The 26,047-nt window shown below is 50.0% G+C and overlaps 9 protein-coding genes across 9 annotated transcripts; 4 read left to right on the forward strand and 5 right to left on the reverse strand.

Annotated features, from left to right (window-relative positions):
* Nucleotides 1-1,340: 1,340 nt before the first annotated feature.
* PFICI_08837 (uncharacterized protein) lies at nucleotides 1,341-4,418 on the forward strand (the record flags this gene model as incomplete). Its single annotated transcript, XM_007837418.1, has 1 exon — nucleotides 1,341-4,418. One exon carries the CDS (start codon nucleotides 1,341-1,343, stop codon nucleotides 4,416-4,418), a length of 3,078 nt encoding a protein of 1,025 aa, XP_007835609.1.
* Nucleotides 4,419-5,127: 709 nt separating this feature from the next.
* PFICI_08838 (uncharacterized protein) lies at nucleotides 5,128-5,766 on the reverse strand (the record flags this gene model as incomplete). Its single annotated transcript, XM_007837419.1, has 1 exon — nucleotides 5,128-5,766. One exon carries the CDS (start codon nucleotides 5,764-5,766, stop codon nucleotides 5,128-5,130), a length of 639 nt encoding a protein of 212 aa, XP_007835610.1.
* A 2,335-nt stretch (nucleotides 5,767-8,101) lies between these two features.
* Nucleotides 8,102-9,142, forward strand: PFICI_08839 (uncharacterized protein; the record flags this gene model as incomplete). The annotated part of the gene is made up of 1 exon (XM_007837420.1): nucleotides 8,102-9,142. The coding sequence occupies one exon, from the start codon at nucleotides 8,102-8,104 to the stop codon at nucleotides 9,140-9,142; it is 1,041 nt and encodes a 346-aa protein (XP_007835611.1).
* A 255-nt stretch (nucleotides 9,143-9,397) lies between these two features.
* On the reverse strand, nucleotides 9,398-10,285 carry PFICI_08840 (uncharacterized protein; the record flags this gene model as incomplete). The annotated part of the gene is made up of 3 exons (XM_007837421.1): nucleotides 9,398-9,470; nucleotides 9,524-9,682; nucleotides 9,747-10,285. The coding sequence occupies 3 exons, from the start codon at nucleotides 10,283-10,285 to the stop codon at nucleotides 9,398-9,400; spliced, it is 771 nt and encodes a 256-aa protein (XP_007835612.1).
* An 810-nt stretch (nucleotides 10,286-11,095) lies between these two features.
* Nucleotides 11,096-11,779, reverse strand: PFICI_08841 (uncharacterized protein; the record flags this gene model as incomplete). Its single annotated transcript, XM_007837422.1, has 1 exon — nucleotides 11,096-11,779. The coding sequence occupies one exon, from the start codon at nucleotides 11,777-11,779 to the stop codon at nucleotides 11,096-11,098; it is 684 nt and encodes a 227-aa protein (XP_007835613.1).
* A 451-nt stretch (nucleotides 11,780-12,230) lies between these two features.
* Nucleotides 12,231-13,390, reverse strand: PFICI_08842 (uncharacterized protein; the record flags this gene model as incomplete). Its single annotated transcript, XM_007837423.1, has 3 exons — nucleotides 12,231-12,358; nucleotides 12,477-12,919; nucleotides 12,972-13,390. 3 exons carry the CDS (start codon nucleotides 13,388-13,390, stop codon nucleotides 12,231-12,233), a joined length of 990 nt encoding a protein of 329 aa, XP_007835614.1.
* Nucleotides 13,391-17,331: 3,941 nt separating this feature from the next.
* Nucleotides 17,332-19,497, reverse strand: PFICI_08843 (uncharacterized protein; the record flags this gene model as incomplete). The annotated part of the gene is made up of 6 exons (XM_007837424.1): nucleotides 17,332-17,949; nucleotides 18,001-18,413; nucleotides 18,597-18,827; nucleotides 18,882-19,049; nucleotides 19,104-19,128; nucleotides 19,204-19,497. The coding sequence occupies 6 exons, from the start codon at nucleotides 19,495-19,497 to the stop codon at nucleotides 17,332-17,334; spliced, it is 1,749 nt and encodes a 582-aa protein (XP_007835615.1).
* A 2,632-nt stretch (nucleotides 19,498-22,129) lies between these two features.
* Nucleotides 22,130-23,356, forward strand: PFICI_08844 (uncharacterized protein; the record flags this gene model as incomplete). Its single annotated transcript, XM_007837425.1, has 2 exons — nucleotides 22,130-22,423; nucleotides 22,508-23,356. The coding sequence occupies 2 exons, from the start codon at nucleotides 22,130-22,132 to the stop codon at nucleotides 23,354-23,356; spliced, it is 1,143 nt and encodes a 380-aa protein (XP_007835616.1).
* A 657-nt stretch (nucleotides 23,357-24,013) lies between these two features.
* On the forward strand, nucleotides 24,014-25,632 carry PFICI_08845 (V-type proton ATPase subunit B; the record flags this gene model as incomplete). The annotated part of the gene is made up of 2 exons (XM_007837426.1): nucleotides 24,014-24,197; nucleotides 24,278-25,632. The coding sequence occupies 2 exons, from the start codon at nucleotides 24,014-24,016 to the stop codon at nucleotides 25,630-25,632; spliced, it is 1,539 nt and encodes a 512-aa protein (XP_007835617.1).
* Nucleotides 25,633-26,047: the final 415 nt, after the last annotated feature.

The following is a 26,047-nucleotide window of genomic DNA, read 5'->3' on the forward strand; positions in this document are numbered from 1 at the left end:
AGGGAGATTGTATCTACGCCCAGCACGAGAACTACCCTCATCAACAAGCCAAATGCCCTGCTAGCCATTATAACAAACGGCTTGAATATGTTGGAATAAAAAAAAAATCAGATGCTCGTGACCACAACGTCACTTGTCAGATGAGCCAAGGTCTATACCAGCATCCCAGATTAAACAACTTCAAAGGGCAGCCAGTCAATCCAAGGGTAAAGGTTTTGTGTACGATACATAATATGAACACAGACGTACTTGGATTAGAAGCAATCAATGGTGGAGAAATCAAAACATGTAGATTTTTGGCACAGTCAAGCATTTTATTAAAGGTTCCAACAAGTTAATTTTAGTTAGTTTCTCAATATCTGTGCAGAGATGGGAACATACAAAGTCATGCTGTGGTCAACGATTGACTCCTATTTTCTTGGTGCCGCCACGCCGTTGTCCCTTGGGAGTCTATTTTTTCTTTTCCCACCTGGGGTCCTCAGAAGCTTCCTGAAAGGAAGGCAATGACAATGAGCACTGCCGCCATAATGTTGACTAAAACCACATACAACTAACTACTCATAATTTCATCATTGGGCTAATCCAAAGATGGTGAGACTGACAAGAGTCATGAATAGGTATCTTTCTTTCCTGTCTTGGTCAAATTCTGCAGACGACAAGAGTGAAGTCAATCCATCGATTGGTTATAGAATGTCGACCCAATGTGTTTTTTGTTGGTATTTTTTAAAAAATGCTACAGTGGATGCGTGTGCAAGTAGGAGTATTGATTATGTATTGGCCAGGAACAAACTAAGAATAACCATAAACTGTTGTGGACGGCGGCAGCTGAAAAACTCCATTTTTTAAGTGGAGGAGTGTGACAAGGGTGTGGAACCCGTCGTCGATGGTGACAATTCTGGCCTGCGCTTGCCGCAAATCTCACCCCACCCCCAAGACGCCTAGCGACCTGACCGACGCGCTTTGGCGGTTCCAGCCTCTAACCTGTTTTCGGAGACTTCTGCCTTGATCACCATTGACGTCGCGACAACATTCTTTAGAAAACCGACTGCGACGAGAATTGGTAATCAATTTTGGCCCATTCCTTCACAAGAGAGAGGTACATTTCTGATTCTTCAACAAGGCAGTGCCCTCCTCAACACGCACGTCCCGCAGCCAATCGGGAAAGGCAGCAACGTCCACTTTAGGCTTTGAGCCCGACTCCGGGTCTCCAACAGCTCCGTCCAGCTCCATCCACAACCAGACGAAGAAAGCCCCCGACGCGGGTCCGAACCAAGGCTGGGCTGCGCTGCGCAAGCTTTTGTCCCCTTTTGCCCCGGACTCAACGCGGTCCTGCCGAACCCATGGAGTCATTCCCGACCACGGAGCAGCCCGACGAGGGTTACAGTGAACACCCTTTATCATCGTCTTTGGAGAATACCTTCGGCCCTATTGCTGATTCCCACGATTCCGCAAGTTTTGTGTCATGGTTGACACCCCGAATCTCGAGCTTAACTATTGCACAGAAGAAGCAGTTGGCCATGTCGCTCCTCAGTGAACTCCCCACCACAATCATACAAGACATCGTCGTCGAGCAACTGAACCCCCGCCTCTACATCGACTTTGTCCATCAACTGCCTGCCGAGATCTGCCTCAAGGTGTTCGGATACCTCGACCCCGTATCGCTAATAAATGTTGCCGTATGCTGTCGGGCATGGAACAATCTGGCCCTCGACCACAAGCTATGGGAGCGCCTGTATCATCTCGAGGGTTGGAAGGCCATACCCAAAGAGATCTCCATGGCTGAGGCCCGGACGAATTCTCGCGAGGCGGCAAGACATTCCGGAATGATACAGCCACAACGGCTACGGTCATCTGAATATGGACATGTTCACAAAAAGAGAGCCATCTCGGATCCGGCCCAGGAAGACGTGCAGCAGGACGCCATGGACATCGACAACGATGATGACACGGAAGTGGCAGGCGCTGGCGCAAGCTTGTTTGGTGGAGGTGTGCAGCCTGGTGGCAGTGCGTCCTCTTCCAAGACTACTGGCAGTGTAGTGCAGCATCTGGGACATCTAATGATGGAATCGCCAAGCCCAATGCCCGTCGACAGGAAAGGCAAGGGCAAAGCGACGCAAATCTACGACAGCCCTGTCCCATCGATAGTGCAGCCCGACCTGCCTCAATCATCGCTGTGGGTCTACGACTCTCTGAGCGACATATATCGAATCAACTGGCATTATCTATACACAATGCGCCGGCGCCTCGAGTACAACTGGGAGGCGGGAAAATACACCAACTTTCAGCTTCCGCACCCAGACCACCCTCATGAAGGCCACAAGGAATGTGTCTACTCATTGCAATACGATCCGGACTGGGTAGTCAGCGGAAGTCGTGACAAGACCATACGAATCTGGAATCTCCAAACTCGCCGCCTAGCGCGGAAGCCACTCATAGGTCACCGCGGTTCGGTTCTGTGTCTTCAATTCGACGCCGACCCGCAAGAAGACATCATTGTGTCAGGCAGCAGTGACTCGGATGTTATTATCTGGAAGTTTTCCACAGGTGAAAAACTGCAAGTTCTTTCCTCTGCGCACAGCGAATCCGTCCTCAACGTCAAGTTCGATAAGCGCATCCTGGTTACATGTTCTAAGGATAAGAGTATCAAGATATTTAATCGACGACCTTTGCGGGCTGGCGAGGTGGGCTACGGAAACATTGAAGAGCTCGTTGGACCGGTACCCATCAGCCTGAAGAACTATGGATACGACGACACACTCCTGGCTCAGTTGCCGATCAAGCCTGCCTGGACCCAGATCGGCTGTCTCGAAGGCCACGGCGCTGCCGTGAATGCGGTCCAGATACATAACGATGAGATTGTGTCAGCTAGCGGAGACCGACATATCAAGGTCTGGGACTGGCCGCAGCAGATTTGTCGTCGAACATTTTTGGGCCACCACAAGGGTATTGCTTGTGTTCAATACGATGGGCGCCGCATCATTAGTGGAAGTAGCGATAATGAGGTCAAGGTATTTGACCGAGAGACTGGTCTTGAAGTTGCAACTCTGCGTGGCCATGTTAATCTCGTGCGCACCGTGCAGGCTGGCTTCGGTGACTTGCCCTACAGCGTAGAGGAGGATCGCAAAGTTGCCAAGGCAATTGATGACGAGTATTTTGCGGCCATTCGCAACGGCGCTCTGGATGATTCCCAGCGCAGTCGAGGCAAAGCTCCCAACGCGGGTAGCCGGCGACCTGAGGATATCACAGCTTACGGTGCAAAACTACCTCCAGGTGGCGGAGGTGGGCCATATGGACGCATTGTATCTGGCTCATACGACCAGACAGTCATGATATGGCGTCGTAACAAGGAGGGAAAATGGAAAAATGTCCATATTCTCCAGCAGGCCGAAGCTGCCACGAATGCCTACCGACAATTGAAGCGACTGTCGACCAATTCAACAGCCTTTGGCCAGGTACCATCACCCAGCCGCTCGCCGATTCCGAGTGGGAGCAACGCGGCTTTGCCCTCTCTTCATCACAATGCGCGTCCCCTTGCAAGACACCCGCCGCCGCCCCCAGCTCCCCCAGCCAGTGCTCCTCCTGCAATGCAAAATGGTGCGGACATGAGACACGTCGAGCGCCCGACTGCCGTTCCCCAGACGACAGCGACTTATACGAGAATGATCGAGGATACTGTGGCAGAAGGGCCGGCAGCCCTTCAACAAGCATTGGGCACGCACAGCACCATGCTGGCATACAATTCCCATATCCAGGCAGCGATCGACAGAGTGCCTGATATTGCAGCTCGAGCAGAACTCAGATTAGTTGTTTCCATTGCTATTCAGCAAGCACAAATGCAGCAAGGCCGGATCCGGGACTCTGTACAACAAGCAATGGCAGCCCCGCTGACAGAGCGATCTTCTTCGCAAGGACAGGCCGCACCAGCACAACTGGCACAGCAAGCCCCCTACCCGCGGCCCTCGAGACAACCTTCTCGCCCAACCAATACTTCCCTGTCGCGAAATCAGGCAGGTCGGCAGATGCTTCCGAGTGCTGCACACCTCATGGAATCGGCTGATTCGGCCACGTCCTCTTCGGCCGCAGCAAGCCCTACGACAACGTCCTTGCCTCGAAGCTCTGTGCAAGCATCGGCTGGACCGCCGACAATGGCGGCTCATCATGCTGGGCTTGCACTACTGGATCAACAATCACAGCCGCCGCTGGTCGTAGGAGCACCTCCTCCCGTCCCTGGACCTTTGCACATTCACCATCCCCACATACCACAGAATGACCAGCAAGCTCCAAGAGTTTTCAAATTGCAATTCGATGCCCACAAGATTATCTGTTGTAGTCAGACTTCGACAATTGTGGGTTGGGATTTCTGCAATGGTGACAGTGAACTCGAGGCTGTCGCTCGCTTCTTTGCTCCGATCGAGTAAGGACTTGAGACACGAAAAATAAGTGGAACTGGCCATGACACTGCATGTCTCGACTATGGAGCCTTGCCTCGGGAACCTTCATACTTGGACTCTGCCGGCGATCGGGATGGGAGAATGCCGGGCCAGAAACAGCAGTTCTGTATGCCCTGTTGCTCTGGCGTGCGAGACGGAATGCTTTATATGCGAAGTGGAATGATCTATGTGCAAAATGGAATGTTTTTCAGTGTTCACTGAATGTTTGGGTTGTGGTTATGGATTTGACCAACGAGAACCTCGTTCAGCGCGCTTTGATGGTTAGTTAAGAGAAGGATCGAGGAGACGATGGCTCAAGACTGCTAGCAGGCTATGGTATGCATATGAAACTAATGATTTGGCGTTGCATTGTACGGTACATTGCTATTCCGGCGTTTTCAAGCGGAAGAAAAGACGTATAGAGCGACGAATGATGGAATGTAATTAATGAAAGCATGCTGCGCGTGGCATGGTAGATGCTAATTGACACGATCGCACAAGAGTTGCAAATTGACAGGCCGCATACCCTAAGATGTGCAAACATGTGTTTTCATAATGTGCTTGGAATAATATGCTCTTTAATCTCATAGAATCTGCAACCTTGTGCCCGTATGCATTTCATTCTCCAAAACGCCAGAAAACGCCATGATATGAAGTGACCGAAATCGATTGCCATCAAACTTGGATTCGCATTTGGTCACCTGGCTGCCTCCTGGACCTTGCCCTGCTCTACCGGCTCGTCCACAAAGTCGGGCACCTCATCCTTGAGGAAGTCAGGGACCTCGCCGGCGCCTATGCTCTGCTGAGCCTCCATCTCCATTTCGGCGCCGAGCATCTCGAGCTCGGCGTCGAGCTCCTCCTCATCAACATCGTCGGGCAGGTCGTAGGCGCGGGAGAGGGACTCCTGGATCTCGTTGCCAACGTCCATGAGGTCGGCCATTTCGTCCTGGAGGCGCTCAATCTTGTCGATATCGACCTTGCCGTACTGCTTCTTGAGCTCCTTGGACGTGGTCTTCATGGCGTCGACGGTGGCCATGACGCCCTTGAGGTTGTCCTGCATCATCTGGGCCTGCTCCATGTTCCAGACCTGCTGCTGCTGCTGCTCGCGCTGCTGCTCGTACTTGCGCCGCTGCGTCAGCAGGTCGCGCGCCCGCTTCTTGGCAAACGCCTTGCCCGACGGCGGCATCCGGTTCATCTTGCCCGTCAGCTCGCGCAGCTCCGTGTTGATGCGCGCAATCTGCACGTCTAGCTTGGCGATGCCGCCGTCGATGTTGGAGATGGCGCTGTTGAGCGTCGGCTTGGGCGCCTTGGACCCGCTGCCAAATAATCTGTTCATCTTGTCTGTATTGTGTTGTGTTGTTTTGTTTTGTTCCTTTTGTTTCTTCCCGCCTGCTTGTCCCTCTTTCGGGGCCTGAGATGGACAGTCGGTCTGTAGCGACGGTCGGGGCTTCGTTGGGCAGCGAAGGAAATGGGGCCGCTGAGAGTCGATTTCTCGCTGAGCTCGTCTATGGATGAGTAATCGCCCAGGGCTAGAATTAACAAAGAACAATCAACGCCTAGGTTGGTCCGCTCAGGCTGTTGGTATAATGGATGCCTGTTGTTGCAAGAGTCGTCGCAAGCTTGCATATGCGGGTGGCATGTGTTTAGGTGGGATGTCCCGCGCTGGCGCCGATGACGTTGGCGGGGTGAGCCGATGCCCTCTAAACCCTGGTTCAGCAATATTGTATACAATTATGCAGTGTAGTGTGATATTGAAATATGGTCATTACTCTGTATACTCGACATATGACGAGTGACCTAGAAGTTGTGAGACTGTAAAACATGCTCCCCTTTTACATATTATCAGCAAGTTTCGAGTGACTTCTAATGAATGGTACATCCTTCTAAAGTACTCCCAGATCGGCCTTGCAATCATGGTTCATCCATGTTGGGCAATAATAGGAATGCGTCCAAAAGAACAATCACCCTTGCTAATACTTATCATAGCCCATTGAATTGTACTGTATTTGACAAACTTGTTCGATTCCAGACTTCTAGCCCAATTTCACGTCGTTGCTAGAATATTATGCCCTTGACTGTTCAACTTGGAATGAAATATGATTTCAGGCATCTTCAGGTTTCTGAGATCGTGATGTCAATATGAGTGTCAGAGAATAATCCATGGAGGAAGTGCGGGCTCAACAATTTGGTAATATTTTGCTCCTCAGAATGCCCATTGTTGCCTGGCTGAGTCGACTTCAACTCCCCAGTCTAGTAACGCCCAAGGCCCTTTCAATTTTTTGATTGTTACCATAGTATTTATAGTTCATACTTCTCGGAAAAGAATCATGCTGCCAAACAACCGCTTGACAAAACAGCCAACTACATCCACTGCCCTTCACGACTTGACCATCAAGTTGAACGAATACCCCACGGTCCCAAGTCATGTCGACAGAATGGGGCTCTTGCCATTCCGCCACCCATCGGGCTTTAAATACCAATGAACTGGCTGTCTCCATACTCGCACATCTTGATATGCGAACTCTCCTGGTGTCAGCGCAGAGAGTCAAAGCGCTCCTGGCATTGGATGGTCAACAACACGCCCAGCTTACAGAAAAAGCTTTTCCTCCTGCCAGACGGAACGCAGCCAGATGATGACATCTCAATCAGCGCGCGTCACAGCGCACACAACCCTCTCTTGACTCACATCTTCCCATTCTGCTTTCCTGTGGTGCAACGGCATATCCGTCGTCCCCTTATCGCGCCATACATCGCAAAATCCGCCTATTGCTCTTTTCCAGTATTCAACTGGACCCCTTTCTTGAGCTACATCGATACAGAGGAAATCGCCAACAAGTTGGAAGCCTTGAAGAGACATGGTGCATCGTGGAAGAAGATGTATACTCACCAGCCTCCCCTCCAGGGTATAAGCCGGGAGTTTTGGTTGGGTTTCATCAACCAAGCTCCTCCGCGTAAGGTGCACACACGTACACAGGCACAAGATGAGCTGATCATCCGAATGCCAACGCTAATACAATCAATGTTTGGCCGGGAAGAGCCGCACAGTTGTGAAAAAGCTGTCGGCGCGTTCTTTGCAAAAAGGGACGACACATATTGGTCCGATCGAGGCTCGCCAATGCCACGCTCTGCTGTGTTCGTTGTCGATATCCTATCAGGGGATCTCGCCTGCAACACACCCCCCGTCGTTTTCAAGAAAATGAGTGAAATGTTGCTCGCTGCCGTTGCTGAGTGCTGAGGATTACTGAAAGCGAGTTGCGTCTGTTTACTGAACTACGGATGAGGGCGGTAGCTCAATTGTTGTGCGTTAATTACACGACTCGATGCCATGAACTTGGGAGATGGTTGATCATAGACGGTTCTGTAACATTTAATTAAGTCAATTCATACCAAGCGCGTATTTTTCTGATAGATGGGCAGATGATTCGCATTGACAGCTTTAAATCATTCACTGTGTTATTCACCAAAGTTTTGTCAGTGCAATACTCCTAGAATAGTGTGTTAATTAATCACTGTCGGTAACATACTGAGAGATTTAATAATGTCAGTCTGGGCGCGGTGGATGATTCCACTTGAATTTGACAAAACTAAAGTCAACCACAAAACAAAACCAGCCCACGGAGATTTTACCCTCTTGTCCCGCACCTTTCAGAACCATCTCGAGTGCCTCAGCCATGTCAACAGATTCAGATATCCCATCCGCGGCGAACCGCGTGCTGCATATCTTTGAGCTTCTCGAAGCCATACTTCTCGACGTCGACGACCGCACATTACTTGTCTCTGCACAAAGAGTCAACAAACGCTGGTGGAATGTCATTGGCAATCCCAACTTTCAGAAACGACTTTTCTTCATTCCAGACCACGACGCCTTGGGAAGTACGGTCAATCCGTTGCTCTTAGAGTACTTTGCTTTCTGCTTGCATCCCCGTCCCATAGATGAAGATACCCATGAGGAAACATACATCTCCCAAGATCGTACTCCCCCCAGTAACGATGTCTCCACTCTATCTAATCGGAACTTAAATTCAACTGAGCTGGTTGCAATCAAAGACAAAGCAGAAGCTTTTAGCAGAGTAGAAGCATCGTGGAGACGAATGTTTACACACCAGCCGCCCAGGGTGGGAATACACCAGCAGTTTCATGGCAGAGTGGACCCGTCGTTTCGGTTAGGAATTGGGTGTCCCAAGCATAACTACGAGATCTCCTACCAAGAACAACATGTTGACAAGTTTGTCCGCATGTCGACGGTGATCGAGTACTTTTTTAGGCCCGACAAAGCCGTCGACCACCGTTTCCCCCATGAGTTTCCACCTTGGCTCAGAAGAGTGGTAATGGTCAAGCACTTCCATGGTGGCTACGAGCGCTGGCGGAGATATGGCTATCCACATGGACCATATGGCCAAGTGTTCTTCTACTATCACGTAATGCCAGAGTCCAGCGACAGCCCCTGTCATAATTTTGCTGGCCTTGGGGAAATTCTGCTACTTCGCAGATCCTGGGGAACAAACTGCGTCTGGTACTTGAAGTCAAAATTGGAGCGAATGTTGCAACTGATGGCAAATTATCTGGAGCTTCAACAAGATTTGATGAATTCGGCCAATGGAAGACCAAGGAGAGGGCTATACAAATATTTCCAGAACTCGGACGTGGAACGAGGTTTGCAAAGACTGAGGAACTTTTTCGGTCTTCAAACTCAGTCTGACGATGAGGATTGAACACCCTGGGAAGTAGATGCTCCTGGATCTTGAGAACAAGCGTATGAGTGAGAGAATGGCAGAGGAACAGGATGGGCGATAGCTATGGGCAGGTGTGATGCTAAGCATACTGCATTGGAAGGATATGCATCATTTCTATCTATAATTTCATCGGTCATTCATATCAGTCGCTCTAAATCACAAGTCTCCATGAGCGGCTATGTTTTCTTGGCAAATTTCTTATGCCGAGAAAGAACCAAGCAAGTATAAGGATACTCAATCCTCAGAGGCCAACAAGGGCCTTCTTTCCGCTTCGGTTGGAGGCTTTGGATCCTCACCCTCTCGAAATCTAGTTTTTGTTAGCCAGCAGTTCGTGGTGCTTCTCAATTATTGAAGACTTACTTTGTGTAACCGATGAATGAAAGTAACCAGAAACAACCCAAGTAAGTCAAAGTCCACTCTAGGAACCCAGAAATCCTGTAGCGTCCAGTGTACATGAAGACGACAAATGATACACCAATACCCATTTGGCAGACGACCAGGAATGTGTTGAAGAGGCACCTGCCCGTGTTAGCAAGCCCGACAAAAACCTGAGAGTCTCTTCTTTCATATTGAGGGAACATACCACTTTCTCAGCCCAGCCCAACGTGGCGGTCCCCAGATTTGATCCCACCACACGGCCGTCGTAAGGATGGCACTGAGACCCAACCCGGCAAACGTGCCCATGAGCAGATACCGATGCCGAACATGGGCATCCACAGTATCATAGACACTGAGGAAGAACAAATTAAACGCGGCCGCCAACCCAGCAACCAAGGCAGCAAAGCTAGTGAACTGGCGCCAGGGCGCGTCCGAGACGAGACCATAAAACTCGGGGCTGTAGCGGACGTGGTGGACGGCAAAGACGGTGCCGGCAAACGCGACGCCGACAATGGTGCACCCCGTGACGAACACTGGCTTAAAGGTAAAGGCGGCAATGTCGCTGATGAAGGGCACGTCGGGGTTCACCTGTCCCGGGTATCGCGGTTGCCCAATGGCGAACCACCGGATCAGCAGGATGCTAAGAGTAATGAACCAGACGCCGCCCGCCACGAGCGGGAATAGCCAGAGGTGGTGAGAGGCGCGCGTGTCCTTGAAGACGTGCGGCCAGGTGAGGCGAGACATTTTTGCCGAGTTCTAGAGTGGAATTCCAAGTGCCTTCTGATGCTGTCACGATATTATTGTTATTGGTTGGGCGACTATAGTGAGCAATTCGAGTATTTGGGTTTCACAATGCATGTGGTTGCAAAAGAAGAATTGTGCTAAACAGAGGTGTTGATTAGTGCCCGTCTGCCATGTATATGCCTCGTCTCGGAGTTTGAATGTTATCGTTCAGGCTGCAATTGAACGCGAGCATGTGAGATCCGGGTGCGTCATCTAGCAGTTTGGGTGGAGTGGGCCGATGCATTCAACAATACGGTATCCATATCAATAAAAGATGGCTGGAATTTCGGCCACCATCATGTCCGTCTAGGTTAGTTGATTCTGATTGATCAAACGGCTATTCGCTGGTTCCAGATCGCTGTGAATGCACTGAAGCTATTGGCCCGGACGGTCTGGTCCGGGACAAATGTTGCCTGTCCCAAATTTCATCTCGAGGTTCTATGCTGCAAAATACAGAATTGACTTTTTAAACTTTTTGGTAGAGGATCATATTGTATACTAAGCAACGGCTGGAATGCTTTTTATGTTTTTGTAGCGTAAACTGATGGTATATGACAGATTCGCATGTCTGTAGTCATTGTGTATCGTGGACAAATGTTAAGTCGCAACCATCACCTTTCCAAATTGGCGCTTTTTGTCGTGATGTGATTGCAATACAGTGCACCGTTGTCGTATTGTCGTACACCCGCTCCACCACTCTGCTTTGGGGGGAAAGATATGAAAGCACGACCGTGATCCATGATAATCTTAAGGCCTCATTGGTATCTCTTTTTAGTATCTTCGTGCACGTCTTCCCACAGATGGTCGCCCAACGCTCAGCAACTCGTTCAGGATCATCCAAAACCACAATGATTTGATGTGGCCCCAAGCCCATTGCTTGTATGATCTCGGCGTCGCATGCCAGCCGACGAGCCACAGGCCCGCAATGACACCAATGACCACGCTGCGGCGCAGGTACTCGCTGGGGCCAAACTCGGCCAGGCCCAGCAAGACAGCCTCGCAAATGGCGTAGGGCCAGTAATGGGCCGACTGCCAGATGAATACGGTGCTGCTGGCGGGGGCGTCGCGGTCGATCCGGCCGTTGCGGATCTGGGGGCCGGAGCTGCCCACCGGCAGCGTGATGGCGAGGGCGTGGCCGAGTCCCGCGATCCGCCACTGAAAGTAGCATGCGCAGAGCAACACAATGCCGGCGCAGAGGCTGTCGACGAAGAAGGCGCCGTTCACATTGAGAAACCAGCTGACCGGGTGAAAGGGAATCGCGGCGCTGTAGAGAAGGATGGCGAGGGCCACGGCCGATGCCTTGCGCAGCGTCCTGTCAAATTCGCTGGGCGGGCCGTGATATGTGGTGTAGGGGGCCTTTGGAGGATCGCGAGGAGGGGGAGGGGCGTAACTTTCTCGAGCCTGGGTTGACTCGGGGCCGTTGAAGGCGGCGTCGACAAAATCAACGCGAGCCATTGTACAGAAGTAGGCTTGATCTCGTGTTAATTGGGCTTAAAACAGAAGAAAAAGATGCACGTAGCAATTATGATTGTTTCCAACGATAAAATCTTCAGTAGAGGGAAAGGGAAAAGGCAGAAAAAGGCAGAAATGGTCAAGCAATATTTATTATTGGATGCATCATTGGTCTTTTCTGGAAATATCCATGACATGATTACTACTTAAAGTCCACAGCTGCTGCCTTGTGGGTGCCTATTGAGTATGGAGTACAATGTATTCTGTAGTACAGGCTGCGCTGTTCAAAAGCAATATTCTTTCTTTGCTATTCTAGGCGCCCTGAACCCCTAGTCTAGACCGGCGCAGGCTGCCAAAGTGGCCCCCAGTGGCTCAATTAACCTTAGATGGCATAAGCCTCGACGATTTTTTTCGGCCCCGCAACAGCCTCATTTCGACTTCGCCTGAAATTCGTTTAATTCAGGATGACCAACTGGCCTATGGTCGTGTTCGTTGCCATGTCGGACAACTCCTGAAGGAGGCGCCAAGACGTTGCTCGTTGTGCCCGGTCCCGTGCTGATTCGCCCGAGCTGACTCGCCACTCTGGTTCATACATGCGTTGCACTGGCCATGGCTACACAAAAGTAGAAAGCAACATGGATAATGAAGGAACCTCATGCATAGCTTCGTGTTTCGCTTTATATAAAATGTCAATACATACTCCTCGTCGATTGTTTCCTCCCCACCGTTTTAGATGGCAGCTCGGTCGACACCTCGACGTTTCGCGTCTTGTCCCTCAATGGATCGACCTGCTCTATCACATAATCGTCCATGTAATGCATCTCCTTCTTTGTGAGATTATGTTGGCTCGACATGCTTAGCGTGCGACTGTTGCTATCCTGCAGCTCGATCTCGTCGTCGCCCTCCTCCGAGAAGCGGCGCTCTCTCGTGATTTTGATTTCTTGCGTCACAAATATCTGGTCCATTCGCGCCGTCAGGGCCGGCCAGAATACCGGAACGCATGCGCATATGCTCGCTGCGTTGACTTCCATCATGCCCAGCACTATCACTGGCACTCCGTACCACGTCGGATCAAAAACCGGGTCGGTCGCTGCTTTGTGTTCGATGCAAGCAGCCAAGCGCCAAATAGAGACGCCGCTTACCCTGTCCTCACGTTAGCCCAGCCGAGAACTCAAGAGTGCAGTTGCCGCCTTACAGTGTTCCAGCACCAAAAAGCATCAGTAATCTCCTCCTTGTCGGCCCCGTCGTGGTGCTACGAAAGTACAACGGCATCGGGATGGCCAGCACGCAAAAGTCCAATACCATGTTGGTCACGGCATGGCTGAAGTATGCCCCGTAGAATTGTGTTGCGTGAAGGGATGCAAATGCCCAACAGTGACCACCACCCGAAGTCCAGTTCCAGTAAATATGGATGGGCTTGCAAGGAAACCAAGTCAATATGGTGTACGCGGCGCCCCAAAGGCATGTAATAACAAGAATCACAATGCAGATGATGCGGTGGCAGCCACTTTTGAATATCCTCAAGTACTGGAAAAGAAGCGATGCCTTGACCAGCGCGGTCGACATGGCGTATGATGCGTTGGAGACATAGAAGGACTGCAAAGATGCAAACATCATGTCAGTTTGTACGGTACTATGATTGGACAGTGTTGCCTACCTTGAGGAATGCGACTAGATTATCCTCTTCTAGTTCTAGAAGATGCTTGCCTAGCCCATATTTGGCGGCTATACCGCGTCAACAACTGCGACTTGTATTATACCATGCTCTGAAGTCTTACCTAGACAAATTCCTATCGCATTGGCAGTCCCCGATAACTATGCTCAGCTCGTTAGTTGATACTGTCTATGCATAAAGGAAGCTCCACATAAAGTATGGAATAGGCTTACCAAGAAAACCAGTACAAGTAGATCGTCCCATCCTGGAGCTTTGATAATTCTGATTCTCGTGTAGAGCCTGGACACGACACATATCCACGATAACAACTACACTCTCTGATTAGAAATCGTGTTCGGACAGGAAGAGATCAGATTATACACTCACAAGAAAAGAAATGCTCAGGCCAATGATGAGCTCTTTATGGTTCCATGTTGGCGTCGGTTCAGCCGAATTGTCGTACCCTCCCAGAATGGAGAGAAGCACGTCTTTATCCGCCATATAAAATTCTTGGGTTCGTCGGTGGCTGTCGATGATATTCGAAATCACGGAGCCATTGCTCAGTGTCGTCGACAATCTGCTGCTACAGCTTTACCATTTGTCCGGCTGCTGATGAGTGCCGTATCGCGGCAGGATGGAAGCATCGATCGAAAAAGAGAGCAGAGATCACCAGGGGCCAGCCGCGTGGGATGATGGGATTATACATACAAACTACCAGTATGGAGTACCTATCTGCAAATCGACCCCAGGCTTGCCCAGCGTTTTTTTAATTCTGGAGGATGCGTTCTTTGCATCCGCGGGGCGGCCGATTAGCATGCCCATCATGCACACTGAGAAAAGCCCAGCCTGTAGGAAGACTGCCTCTAGCCTTGCGGATATAGCAAGCGACCAGGGTCCCTAGAATGCTGGGCCCTGCAACCGTTCTGAACAGTGGGTCGTCCTATCGTTGGTGTTGATCAATTTCCGAGCCAGTGTTGCTGAAAGGGGCCAATTCTTGAAATCTTGGCCCCTCCATCTCTCTGCATGCTTGGCATGGGTCTGTCCTCCCTGCCATGGTCCCCCTTTTTTTTTTTTTTTTTTTTCCCAAAAAGAGCCAATATTCTAGGCGACGATGGAGAGAAACCAACGTCAGACAAGCAAACAGGCCTCAGAATGGATGAAAAGGCGACCGAATATCAAAAGGAAAACGCGGAACAGGTTCCCGAAGGATCAAAAAGTCGCACCGTTGCGCCAAACTGCTGCGGAGTCGTATCAGCAAAGTGATTAGACCGATTGGCATGGACAAACTTCGTACCTGGCCAACTTGCATTCATTCATGCATGGGGAGCCCTGGCTGGCATATGCAGTCAGCTCAGTAATTTGAACAAGAGCCGTTATGTGCTACACCATACACACTTCAGATTATCCATGCCTACACAAACAACTGCCGCGTGGTGGCGAGCAAACACTGACTCGATGACCCCCCCCCGGGGGTCGACATGCCTCTTCGTAGATAGACAATCTTGCAAGTGCCTGGTGCTTGCAATCTTCTCCAAGCACTACCAGGTCGAGTCAATAGTTCCGGCATTGTCGCTGGGGGTCAAGATTACTAATGGTCTGAGCCGGGGATTAGCCTTGAGCTGAATCATACATGATACCAGCCAAGCTGACTTTGAATGACATAACGCTCGACGATCAAAAGGGAATCTGCTCCAGATAGACACTAGTTGACTAGATATCGTACCTTGAACTCAGCTCAAATATGATATGATCCTGAATGGGGACCCCTTGGCAGGCTTGTTGAGATGCCCATTAGTGAGTTTGATGCTAATGCGTCCACCTGCAAACCGCACGACTCGCGGAGCCCTCTCCCCCCAGTAAAGTGCTTCCTTCAGCTTCACGATGCCTGGCAAATGTGTGAGGGATCCAGTTGCCAGACAGTCGGATGCCTGTTGCCCTAGCCGCGTATTATTGTAACCCGAACGGTGGAATGTACCCACACGGAGGCTCAATAATAGCGTACTGATCGTACTGTCTGTCTGTTGTAATACAGGGCTTGCACGGCACTACATCATAGCCGCGTTGTTTATCAGATGACGGCCATATTATAATTGGACCGTGAAAGATCCACCTGACAATCGAAATTCAGGCTGGATCGCGAAAAAGAAAAACACACAGCACAGACTCGAAAAGAGGCGGAACGATTTGAGAATTGGGTGATCTTTGGTTGGAGGGGGACATACGGCGGGTCAGACTAGTCGGGGATAGAGAGAAAAGTAAGAAGAGAAAAATATTGTTGGCAAGTCTGCGATGTGCCCCCCACTAGCCGAACCAATCCGGTGAAATCCCATTCCAGAGGGGGGGGGGCGATTTGCAGTCCCCCCATCAAGCCCATCTTAACCACTAAAGGGAGGGGCGCCCCGTTCCATTCGCTGGGTACGCACCTGAACCTGCACTAAAACGTCCTTGGAATCGCCCTAATCCACTCCCCGTAATGGGCCGCTAGCATCGCGGAAATCGCCATCTTTGGAAAGATCACGAACCAGATCCTGGCCCTCCCTCTCTTGCTGTGTAAGTACACAGTAATGGCCCCAACGGTTTGACAGGGAACACGAGTCGAGTTATGATGCCACTTTTGCGGTCGAGAACTTGTCCTACTCTAGTTCTCGTCACTTTATCTTTTTGAATGAAACATACTAGGCCGATTAGAAGAACTAATTGACCCCTCGAGTGATGTTTTAAACGGTTTAGTATATCTTTTCGGCCGAGAATCGGCTTCGGGAATAGTAGACTGGAATGGGGGCTCGACTGAATGTACGGTCCATTTAGCCAGTGACCAACGAGACCTGGACAAACCTCTCAACTACGGTGTCCCTTGCTTATGAAGTCTGTTCTGCTCAGCCTAAACCATTTAGGTTTCATAATATTCCGAAGTTCAGGTTCGCCTGTTGCCGAAGATGACAAGGGGGGAGTGTCTACTCCATCCTGTTCCAGCTTGACAATCATTCCGACAAATCGTCACAGGGATTGAGCAACGTCTATGGTATCTTTGATCATCAGCAGACCCCAACTCGATCGTTTGATAGAGCACTATTCCAACTTGCGGTGTGCTCTGGGTATTCCGGAAATACGTAGAACCATTCCAAAATTTCCAAGGGTCCCAGAAGTCGTTATGCCAGTGAGGAAAGAAAGGTCGGCCAATGGCACTGCCACGATCTTGGACAGAGAACAAAGAAGACATCCACTCCTTAGCAATTGTCCCTGATTCGGTCCTTGGAAAGTTTGCTTGAAACAGCCTGGTCGACTCCATCTTGGCGAAGAACCAAGACGCAAGACGAGATGCGTATAGTTCATGCGTATCGTACGGTTCAACTACGAACTGCATTCTGCTTCTTGTGCCCGAAGTGACTCTACCGCCAGGGATTACGTGATTGCTCTCATGCTCCCCTTGTCTAGCTTGATGATTTACTTTTTGACATTCTGTCATCGACCTCCGACGTCAAGGCTGTGCAAATCTCGCTTATTATACTTGGGTATTTGGCAGATGTGTATGTCTTTCATGTTTCGGTACATTTTATATCATCCTCTTTGCGCAAACTGGGGCTGCGATGGAAGATCTGATCAATGTCCGGATTCTTCCAGTGCTATTGAAAGGGATCATTGGCACGCAACAAATCAGAGTTATACAGAATAAATGATCAAGCATACGTAGTGCCCAATCTAAAAGGCCATGGCTCACTAGTTATGCCAATAATGGCTTTGTGCAGCCAAAGACAAGATTTCAAGTCAAAGTAGGATGACCGTCATCAGGATAATTGGCACTGTCTGAAAAAAATTACAATATTAGTTTCTCGAAATAACTAATTCCGAGCAATGTTCCTACTCGCTCATAATACTCCTGACATCTGGAACTCGGCCATTTTTACTTCATCTTGTGCCACCTCATGCACACAGACAGGATCCACGCAATGCTGACCGCTGCTGAACAGGCGTAAAACACAGTCTGTATGGACGATGAAAACACACTCAAGAGCGGTTCAATCAAATCATCTGGAACAAATTCCCGAATCCGATCAGGCATAGCGAGCGCCTGCGTAACCGCCGAGATTTGGTCTCCTGTCAACTTGCCGTCCAGTTCCTCCACTCTGTACAATATTTGGGTATTCAATACCGATCCTCCCAGTACGAGGCCCAGCGTTCCGCCAAATAGCTGCACCATCAACGCTACCGAAACGATAAAGGACTGGTGCTTGGGCGCTGCCCAGCTTTGAGAAAAAACAATAGCCAGGGTCTGCGACGCTCCGAATCCCACGGCGGATATGATGCTCAGAAGGCCTGCATGTAGCGGTTCTGTGTATTCGTTCATCGTGGTCAGGAGAAAGGTGCCGACCACTGCGAGTGTCGATGCTACAAGTATGATAATGTTGGCGTAGGGCAGCCACATCATGGAGGCACCGGTCGCGATGCTCGAAAATCCTGAAGCCAAAAAGAAGGCCAAGAGAGATACTGCCGCGTCGAAAGACGACAGTCCCTTTACGGTCTACCCATCGTTAGCCCCAGGTACCCAGATTACCAATGGGTGGTGTCTTACCTGGAAATATGTCGACAAATAATAATATACGCCATACATGGCAAACATGACAAAGAAGCCAAACGCCATCAGCAGCGACACATCGCGATTGAACAAGCCGCGGGGCAAAAGCCTATTGTCGGGATCATCGTACTTGATCTGCTGCAAGACAAAGCACGAGAACATGAGGACCGACACGGCCAAACAGGCAATGACCGGAGCCGACAGCCATTGATTGTTCTGCGCCGCCAGCTGGATCCCGATCAACAGCAACACGCTAAACATGGACAGGAAGCCAAAGCCGAAAAAGTCGAACCGCCGGAGATGTTCGCTTGCCGGCAGGCCGTCCGTCTCTCGCGGCGGCTGCTCGTAGGCTGCGGCAATCAGGCCTACAGACACAATAGCGCCGAAGATGGTAAAGGCAAATGCCCACCCTAATGAGTCGAAATGTGTCAGCATCTTAGTCGTTGACTAAACGTGTACAAGTGCCCAGTACGATCCAGCCACGGATGACAAGTCAGTGGTTATTTTCCGGGGCAGAATCTGGGACTGGGAAACAAGTTCTCAAAACCAGACCCCTGCAGAAGTTGAGAAAAGTGCAAGTCTTGAGTACTTACGATAGTCCATGTTGGTTTCCAAGTAACCACCGAGCAGCGCGCCGAAAGCCAGACTGATCACGTCGACGCCCACGCACGATGCCATGTACGTGGCCCTCTCCTCGGGACTCGTGATATCAATCAGTATAGTTGCGCAAAGAGGAACGCCCGCTGCAATACCAATCCCCGTTACCACCCGTCCTATAATAAACACTGGGGCTGAGCTTGCTATTATGCATATCACGGAACCGACTTTTTCAAAAAGTGAGCCAAGATTTCGTCGATATTTACCTGAACAGAACTTACTGGTGAGGACGAGACCATCAAACAAGGCCATCCACCGCAAGTTTGTTACTTGTGCCAACTTTCCGAATCCAATGTACAAACATGCCTGCGGCAAGAAGTACGCTGCTGAGAACCATGCTATCTGTGGGAGACTGTCGAATTTGCGACACAAGGCAGGCACAATTGTTGCTTGTGTTACAAGTCAGTATAGCAAGAGCATAACTTGTCGACGAGTATGCTTACTTATGACCGTATCATCAAATCCTTTCTGTTTGCAGTGTCAGCTTCAAATGTACAACATGATAGGGGAAGAGAAAAAAGCAAGGTTTATGATTTTACTTACAAATAACCAGGCAAGCATCAACCCCACGAAAACGATGACCCTCTTCTTGTCCTTGTAGAGAGGAGGTCGCGGGGCTACCTCGAGTTCCTTGGTGGACAATTGGATAGACGGCGACGGAATGTCTGTCCATGGGTACCGTTCTCTGAATGTGGCCGGGTCCAAGATGAGGTGCTGCGGGTGGCCTCGCTTCGGATCGCCTCTTTCGATCTTGACTGCGATGCCCTTTTGCAAAAGTTCATCAAACGACACTGCAAACTTGTCAAAGTCTGGCAGCTCGAGTCTGGGACTGTTCATGGTCGGTCGTCGTCAAGATGGCAAGGAAAAACCCTTCCCCCTTTCCAGACCTAGAAAAGAAGACGAATGGGAAAGAAGGAGAATCAAATCAAAAGTCAAAGTCCAATGGGATTGGTGAGGTTGGCCCAAGCAACGCGTGGGCGCGAGGGCAGAGGGGAAGTGGTGTCCTTTTAATTTTTGGTATTCCTTCAATAAAACCTCTTGAGCCGCGGGTGGTAAGTAAGGGAGGGGGGGACATTCAAACGAAAGACCGGGTTTTCGGTTCTGCGGACTGGGCTTTTCTCCAGGATCTCGGGGGATTAATTCTCTCCCTCTTAGATTGAAGCTACCGTGACTTCCCGTCGTCGCAATCTATCTATCTGGCTCCGAGGATGATGATAGGTCTGTGTGGGAGTAGGTATGAGGCTTATGATGTGGATGGGCAGATGGAAAACGTGGGAGGGTTGGGTCAGGTTGGGTTGATCTCCCGCACACTCTTTTTTTTTTTTCTTCTTCTTGTTCCATTCTACCGCACGACGACCGTGGACGTGGCCCGGCACGCGTGCGCCCTGCGAATGCCTCACATGGTTTCGTCGGCGGGTAGCAAAAGTCATGTCATTGTCGTCGTGGCGAGATGACAATTGTGTGTTATAGTCGGTGTTTGTTAATAGTCTAGGGGACCCATATGCAAGTCCCATTAAGCCACCGCCGAAGCTGCCTAAAGAGGCAAGATGACGATCGCTGTATATTCCGGTTCAGGCTAAAGGCTTCCTCAAACGGCATGGCTCCGAAGGACAAATGTCGCCATCCATGCTATTCAATCAATATATATTGGACAACCATATGACACGAATTCATGCGATTGGCAGCCGTTGACGAAGTTGGGGTTTGGTGGTTGTATTCCGTGAACCGTTCAACGGCACAACTCTCGGCAGGGCGGAGAAGTGGTCCATTGTGTGCCGTCAGGCATTCCATTCAAAGGCCGGGATGGGGGGACCACCTCCTCTGTGACTTGGTGTAACTCGACCGTGCCGGTAGATTATTATCAAAGTAAAGAATAGTATCTTCCATTCGCCCTTGAGTGACTTGGTCCAGAACACGTTTTCTGGTGTTTTGCGAAGTTCGTGCTCTGGATCGTGGACACGTGGGTTGCCGCCAACCCTTGCATTCGCCGCACCTGTCAACGGTGTCGTAATACTTGTTGCAGCGTCTGTGGGTGCGTCGAGATCTTATGCATACGGCCAGGGTTGCAAATGATCCCCTCCCGTGCCTCCTGCACCCAAGATTGGTGGACAACTTGTGGCACATGTTTTCCGACTTCTGACGTCGCTGCCTTTGGCAACATTATCACATCATGCCTGATGTTGATCAACATTGTGAACGAGATAAAGGGTTGCACGCCGATACGGCATACAAGATCACATGCCTGTGAACAAATTTTACAGCATGCATCAATCAGCGTTCATCTATAAGCGCGGTTGTCTCGAACACAACTACCGAGTGACTAATCACGTTGCGTGCAGTGAAAGGAGTTGACGGACTGGATAACATCAGGAATTGATCCAAGAGATGGTTTAATAATTATTCGCGTCTTGAGTTGTCTCGTATACCAAGACTTGAATGTGCATATAAAAGCGATATAAATTTGAAGTCCTACTATTGGATACTCAAGCCTGACTCCACCAATGCAGATTGTATTCGTGTTGCTTACCTACATTTGCCAATTCCCTCGGCTTATTATTACTGTCAGAATTTCCCCTTGGACACGTAGCCGAGAACCATCTTCTGTTGCATCTCAAATTTCGTTGTTGTAAGGAAGTGAATGGTTGTCATATACGGACGTAAACGTCCGCTTCGAGTTTGCTATTTAAGGACCGTGATTCTAAAAAATATTGTGATTTGGTCGCACAGAAATTCTAGATGTGTCAAAACGTAGGTAGGTATAGGGATATATTATATATTTTCACGCATTCTGCTCGGAATCCTTGGACAATGGCCGATCAAGATATGGAGACCTTGGAAAATCGAAGCCCGTCAAGGGCGCTTCAATGATGCAACATCTTGCTGAGTTCACGGTTTCGTAAAACAATAAGCCCGAGGGCCTTGATTTTCCTTTGTATTCATATTTGTTTTGGTCCCGTCGGGTGACTCGCGCAAAGCCATGGTTTGGAGGAGGAGAAACGTAGGCAGGGTCTGGCGCTACAATTGAACTGTATCAGATATGATCCGACTCTAAGAGGACAGCGGATATGACATTCAAGGCAGGATCCGTGAGAAATGAATTTAATTCTCAGCGGGCATTTATAAATAATACAATCATCAATTTGCTGATCTTTGACAAAGGGTTGAATGCTCATGTCGAGTTCATTCTTACTCTTCTAAGCCGAGGGAAGACACTTATCGCAAGCCGATGCAAACCGCCATGGCAAGTGAATATGGCACGAGCACTCATGCATCTAACCGTGATAAGTCGCTTAGATGGGGTCGCCCGCACCTCTTTGCGAAACAGACGTCACTTCTTCTATTCGGGTGCATTCGTCGATTGCCATCGTATCAATCCATCACGTCAAATCGAAACTTGCCTGATTGCAAGTGACAAAGGCAGAATAGACAGACGGATTGGGCGCTGCTGCTATTCCGCAATGAGCCCACGATGGCGTCGCTACGTCCAATGATCCGACTAGCCCGCACCCGAGCAGCTCCAGCTCCAGCTCTCTTCCGAGCACGACAACTCCGAAAGTATGCGACCGCTTCCGACGTCAACAACTCAGCCCAATTGCCCGACAACTACGTGCGCATCGTCGAAGTCGGACCTCGAGATGGCCTTCAAAACGAGAAGAAGTCCATTACACTGGCAACCAAGCTCGAGCTTATAGAAAAGCTCTCCAAGACAGGCTTATCCTTCATTGAGGCAGGCTCGTTTGTCTCGCCAAAATGGGTGCCGCAGGTAGGTTGAGCGCTATCTAACTTGTCTGCCGCGGTCAAGCAGAAGGCTGTAGATTGGCATCCACTGACCGTGACCCGCGTGTAGATGAGCAACTCGAGTGAGATCCTGGAGCACGTACTAGCATCACGGATCCCGTCACCTGTTCCAATCACATACTCTTTCCTTGCGCCGAATGCCAAAGGCGTGGAAAACGCAACCGCCATCCTGCAAAAGAGCCCCGATGCGTACCTCACTCAAGCCCAATCTATTGCCGGTGCAGATAACAGCGGCAAGCCTGCTCTGGAATTGGCCGTCTTCGCCGCAGCGACCGAGAGCTTCTCAAAGAAGAATCTAAACTGTGACATTGCTACATCGCTCGAGAGGTTTAGAGATGTTATACAAGGGGCCAAGAATGCAGGAGTTCGGGCTCGCGCCTATATCTCGGTTGTGCTGGGTTGTCCCTTCGAGGGTTACGATGTGAACCCTCACAAAGTTGCAGAGATTGCAACCTCACTTCTTGAAATGGGCGCCGATGAAATTTCGCTCGGGGATACCACGGGCATGGGCACTGCGCCTCGTACCAAGGAGCTGCTGAGCTGCATGTCGGCTGCTGGTATACGCAATGAAGATATTGCCATGCACTTCCACGACACATATGGCCAAGCACTTGTTAACACCGCCATCTCTCTGGAACATGGCATCAGGACTTTTGATAGTGCAGTAGGCGGCCTAGGCGGCTGTCCGTACAGCCCTGGAGCCACTGGCAATGTGGCCACTGAGAACATGGTCTACTTCCTGGAGAGCCTCGGCATGGAAACTGGTGTTGACTTGGATGCCGTTTCTGACATTGGCCAATGGATCACTGGGGAGATTGGCAAGCCAAATGATGCTGCCGTCGGAAAGGCCGTCCTAGGCGCTCGTCGTGCTTCTGGATCAGCAACGGCAAAACTGTAGGTCTGTATGTTGTAGTATGTCTACATGGCTGTAAGGTAGTGGCATTTTCAACTTTAGGACATAAATGCCCTGTGCATAAGAAATGAATAAATATCAAAATTGAAAGCAATGCCACTTGTATTAAATTATCTTGACATATCATAGAAATACCTAGAGCATGACACGAAACCATTATATATCCACTTGTTAGAACAACTTAACGGTAGTGGTAGCAACCAGTGTAGCACCACACACCGCTTTTACATCACTGGACTTTCATCGTCTTGCGCATGCATTGTCCTTGGTTTGATGCAGGCGCAATACAGACGGTTGAATTCAATTAAGAATTATAATCAAATCAACTTGAAATAACAACAACTATTTCTGTTTAATGTGAAAGAATACGCATGTTCTTGGTCGTGTTTCACTTGCAATCAGTGGCTGCGCTTGCCTTATCACAAGCAAGCTCGACACCCAAAACGGTTCTAGCGCGGGCGGTGGCTGTGCCATAACAACGTCAGTCAGTCGGCCAATGCAAGCAAGCAGCTCACACCCCAGTTCCAAGCTAGCTATCATCAGGTCAACCTAAGTTCAACCTCCACCGACGACGACATTCTTGAGCTTCGAGCTCACCGAATTCACTACCCGTTATCCGTCAGATCCTCTCTACCTACAACAATGGCGGACCCCCGCGAGTCGTCGTCCTACTCCATCGTGCCGCGCATTCGGTACAACACCGTCGGAGGTGTCAACGGACCGCTGGTCATCCTCGAGGGTGTTAAATTCCCGCGATACAATGAAATTGTCAACCTCACACTGCCCGATGGCACAGAGCGGTCTGGTCAGGTCCTGGAGGCCAGAGGTCAGTTCAGCTGATGACTTTCTCCCGTTTTGAAGCCATTCTTTGCGAAACCCATGTGCTTACGACCCTTGTTTGAATAGGTGACCGCGCAGTCGTCCAGGTGTTCGAGGGTACATCGGGTATCGATGTCAAGAAGACAAAGGTTGAGTTCACAGGCCAGAGCTTGAAGCTCGGTGTGTCCGAGGATATGCTGGGTCGTATCTTTGATGGATCAGGACGAGCCATCGACAAGGGCCCCAAGGTCCTGGCCGAGGACTACCTCGACATCAACGGTCAGCCCATCAACCCGTTCTCGCGAGAGTACCCCGAGGAGATGATCTCGACTGGTATCTCCACTATCGATACAATGAACTCGATTGCCCGTGGTCAAAAGATTCCCATCTTCTCTGCTGCTGGTCTGCCGCACAACGAAATTGCCGCCCAGATTTGTAGACAGGCTGGCCTCGTCAAGCAGGCCCAACAGCACGGCATCACCAACAAGGGAACCCACGACGGTCACGAGGAGAACTTCTCCATTGTCTTTGGTGCCATGGGTGTCAACTTGGAAACCGCTAGATTCTTCACTAGAGACTTTGAGGAGAACGGTAGTCTGGAGCGTGTCACTCTGTTCCTCAACTTGGCCAATGACCCTACCATTGAGCGTATCATCACGCCTCGTCTTGCTCTTACCACTGCCGAATACTACGCCTACCAGCTCGAGAAGCACGTTCTCGTCATTCTTACCGATCTGTCAGCTTACTGTGACGCTCTTCGAGAGGTCTCGGCTGCCCGAGAGGAAGTTCCTGGACGTCGTGGTTTCCCTGGTTACATGTACACTGATTTGTCGACCATCTACGAACGAGCTGGACGTGTCACTGGCCGAAATGGATCCATTACCCAGATTCCCATTCTGACCATGCCCAACGACGATATTACGCATCCTATTCCTGATTTGACTGGATACATTACTGAGGGTCAGATTTTCGTCGACAGACAACTGCACAACCGTGGTATCTACCCGCCGATCAACGTTCTTCCGTCCTTGTCTCGTCTGATGAAGTCTGCCATTGGCGAGGGAATGACGCGCAAGGATCACGGTGATGTCTCCAACCAGCTGTACGCCAAGTACGCCATTGGTCGTGACGCTGCAGCCATGAAGGCTGTCGTCGGTGAGGAGGCCTTGTCCAACGAGGACAAGCTGTCGCTTGAATTCCTGGAGAAGTTCGAGAGAAGCTTCGTGGCACAAGGTGCCTACGAGAGCCGTTCCATTCACGAGTCGTTGGATCTGGCCTGGAGCCTTCTGAGAATCTACCCCAAGGAACTTCTCAACAGAATCCCCGCCAAGGTCATCCAGGAGTACTACCAGCGATCGGCAGGAAAGGGCAAGGAGAAGGAGAAGGACACCAAGAAGACACACCCAGAAGACCAGCAAGAGGAGAACCTCATTGACGCATAAAGCAGTGTATAGCATATTTAGTTAGTATACCGATTAGGATGGATGAGCCGTTGTCGACAGTTGTTTGCAATTGATACTTTCCGTTATTTTGATTCAAGACTATGAGTTCGGCTCAACACGCGATTTCGATGATCAAGGTTTTTGGTTGGAGTTTAGAATCAAGCATATGTTTGATCCAATGCAGATAAATAACCTAAATTTGATACAGGGAGAGAGAGAGAAAGGCCAAGCCCGATATGGTCACGAGACTCCATGACATCTGCCAATTATGGAAGCAAAATGATTATACAGTTTGGAAACACATATTTGTGACAGCTGCATAAGAAATGGTCCTAGATTGAAATTATACTTTCATAAATTGACTCGACACTTGCATTGCCCTGGCTCACATGACGATGCCAATGATGGTCGAGTC

The sequence above is a fragment of the Pestalotiopsis fici genome, assembly GCF_000516985.1.
Source record: "Pestalotiopsis fici W106-1 unplaced genomic scaffold PFICI_Scf_6, whole genome shotgun sequence".
In the NCBI taxonomy this organism is placed as follows: Eukaryota; Fungi; Ascomycota; class Sordariomycetes; order Amphisphaeriales; family Sporocadaceae; genus Pestalotiopsis; species Pestalotiopsis fici.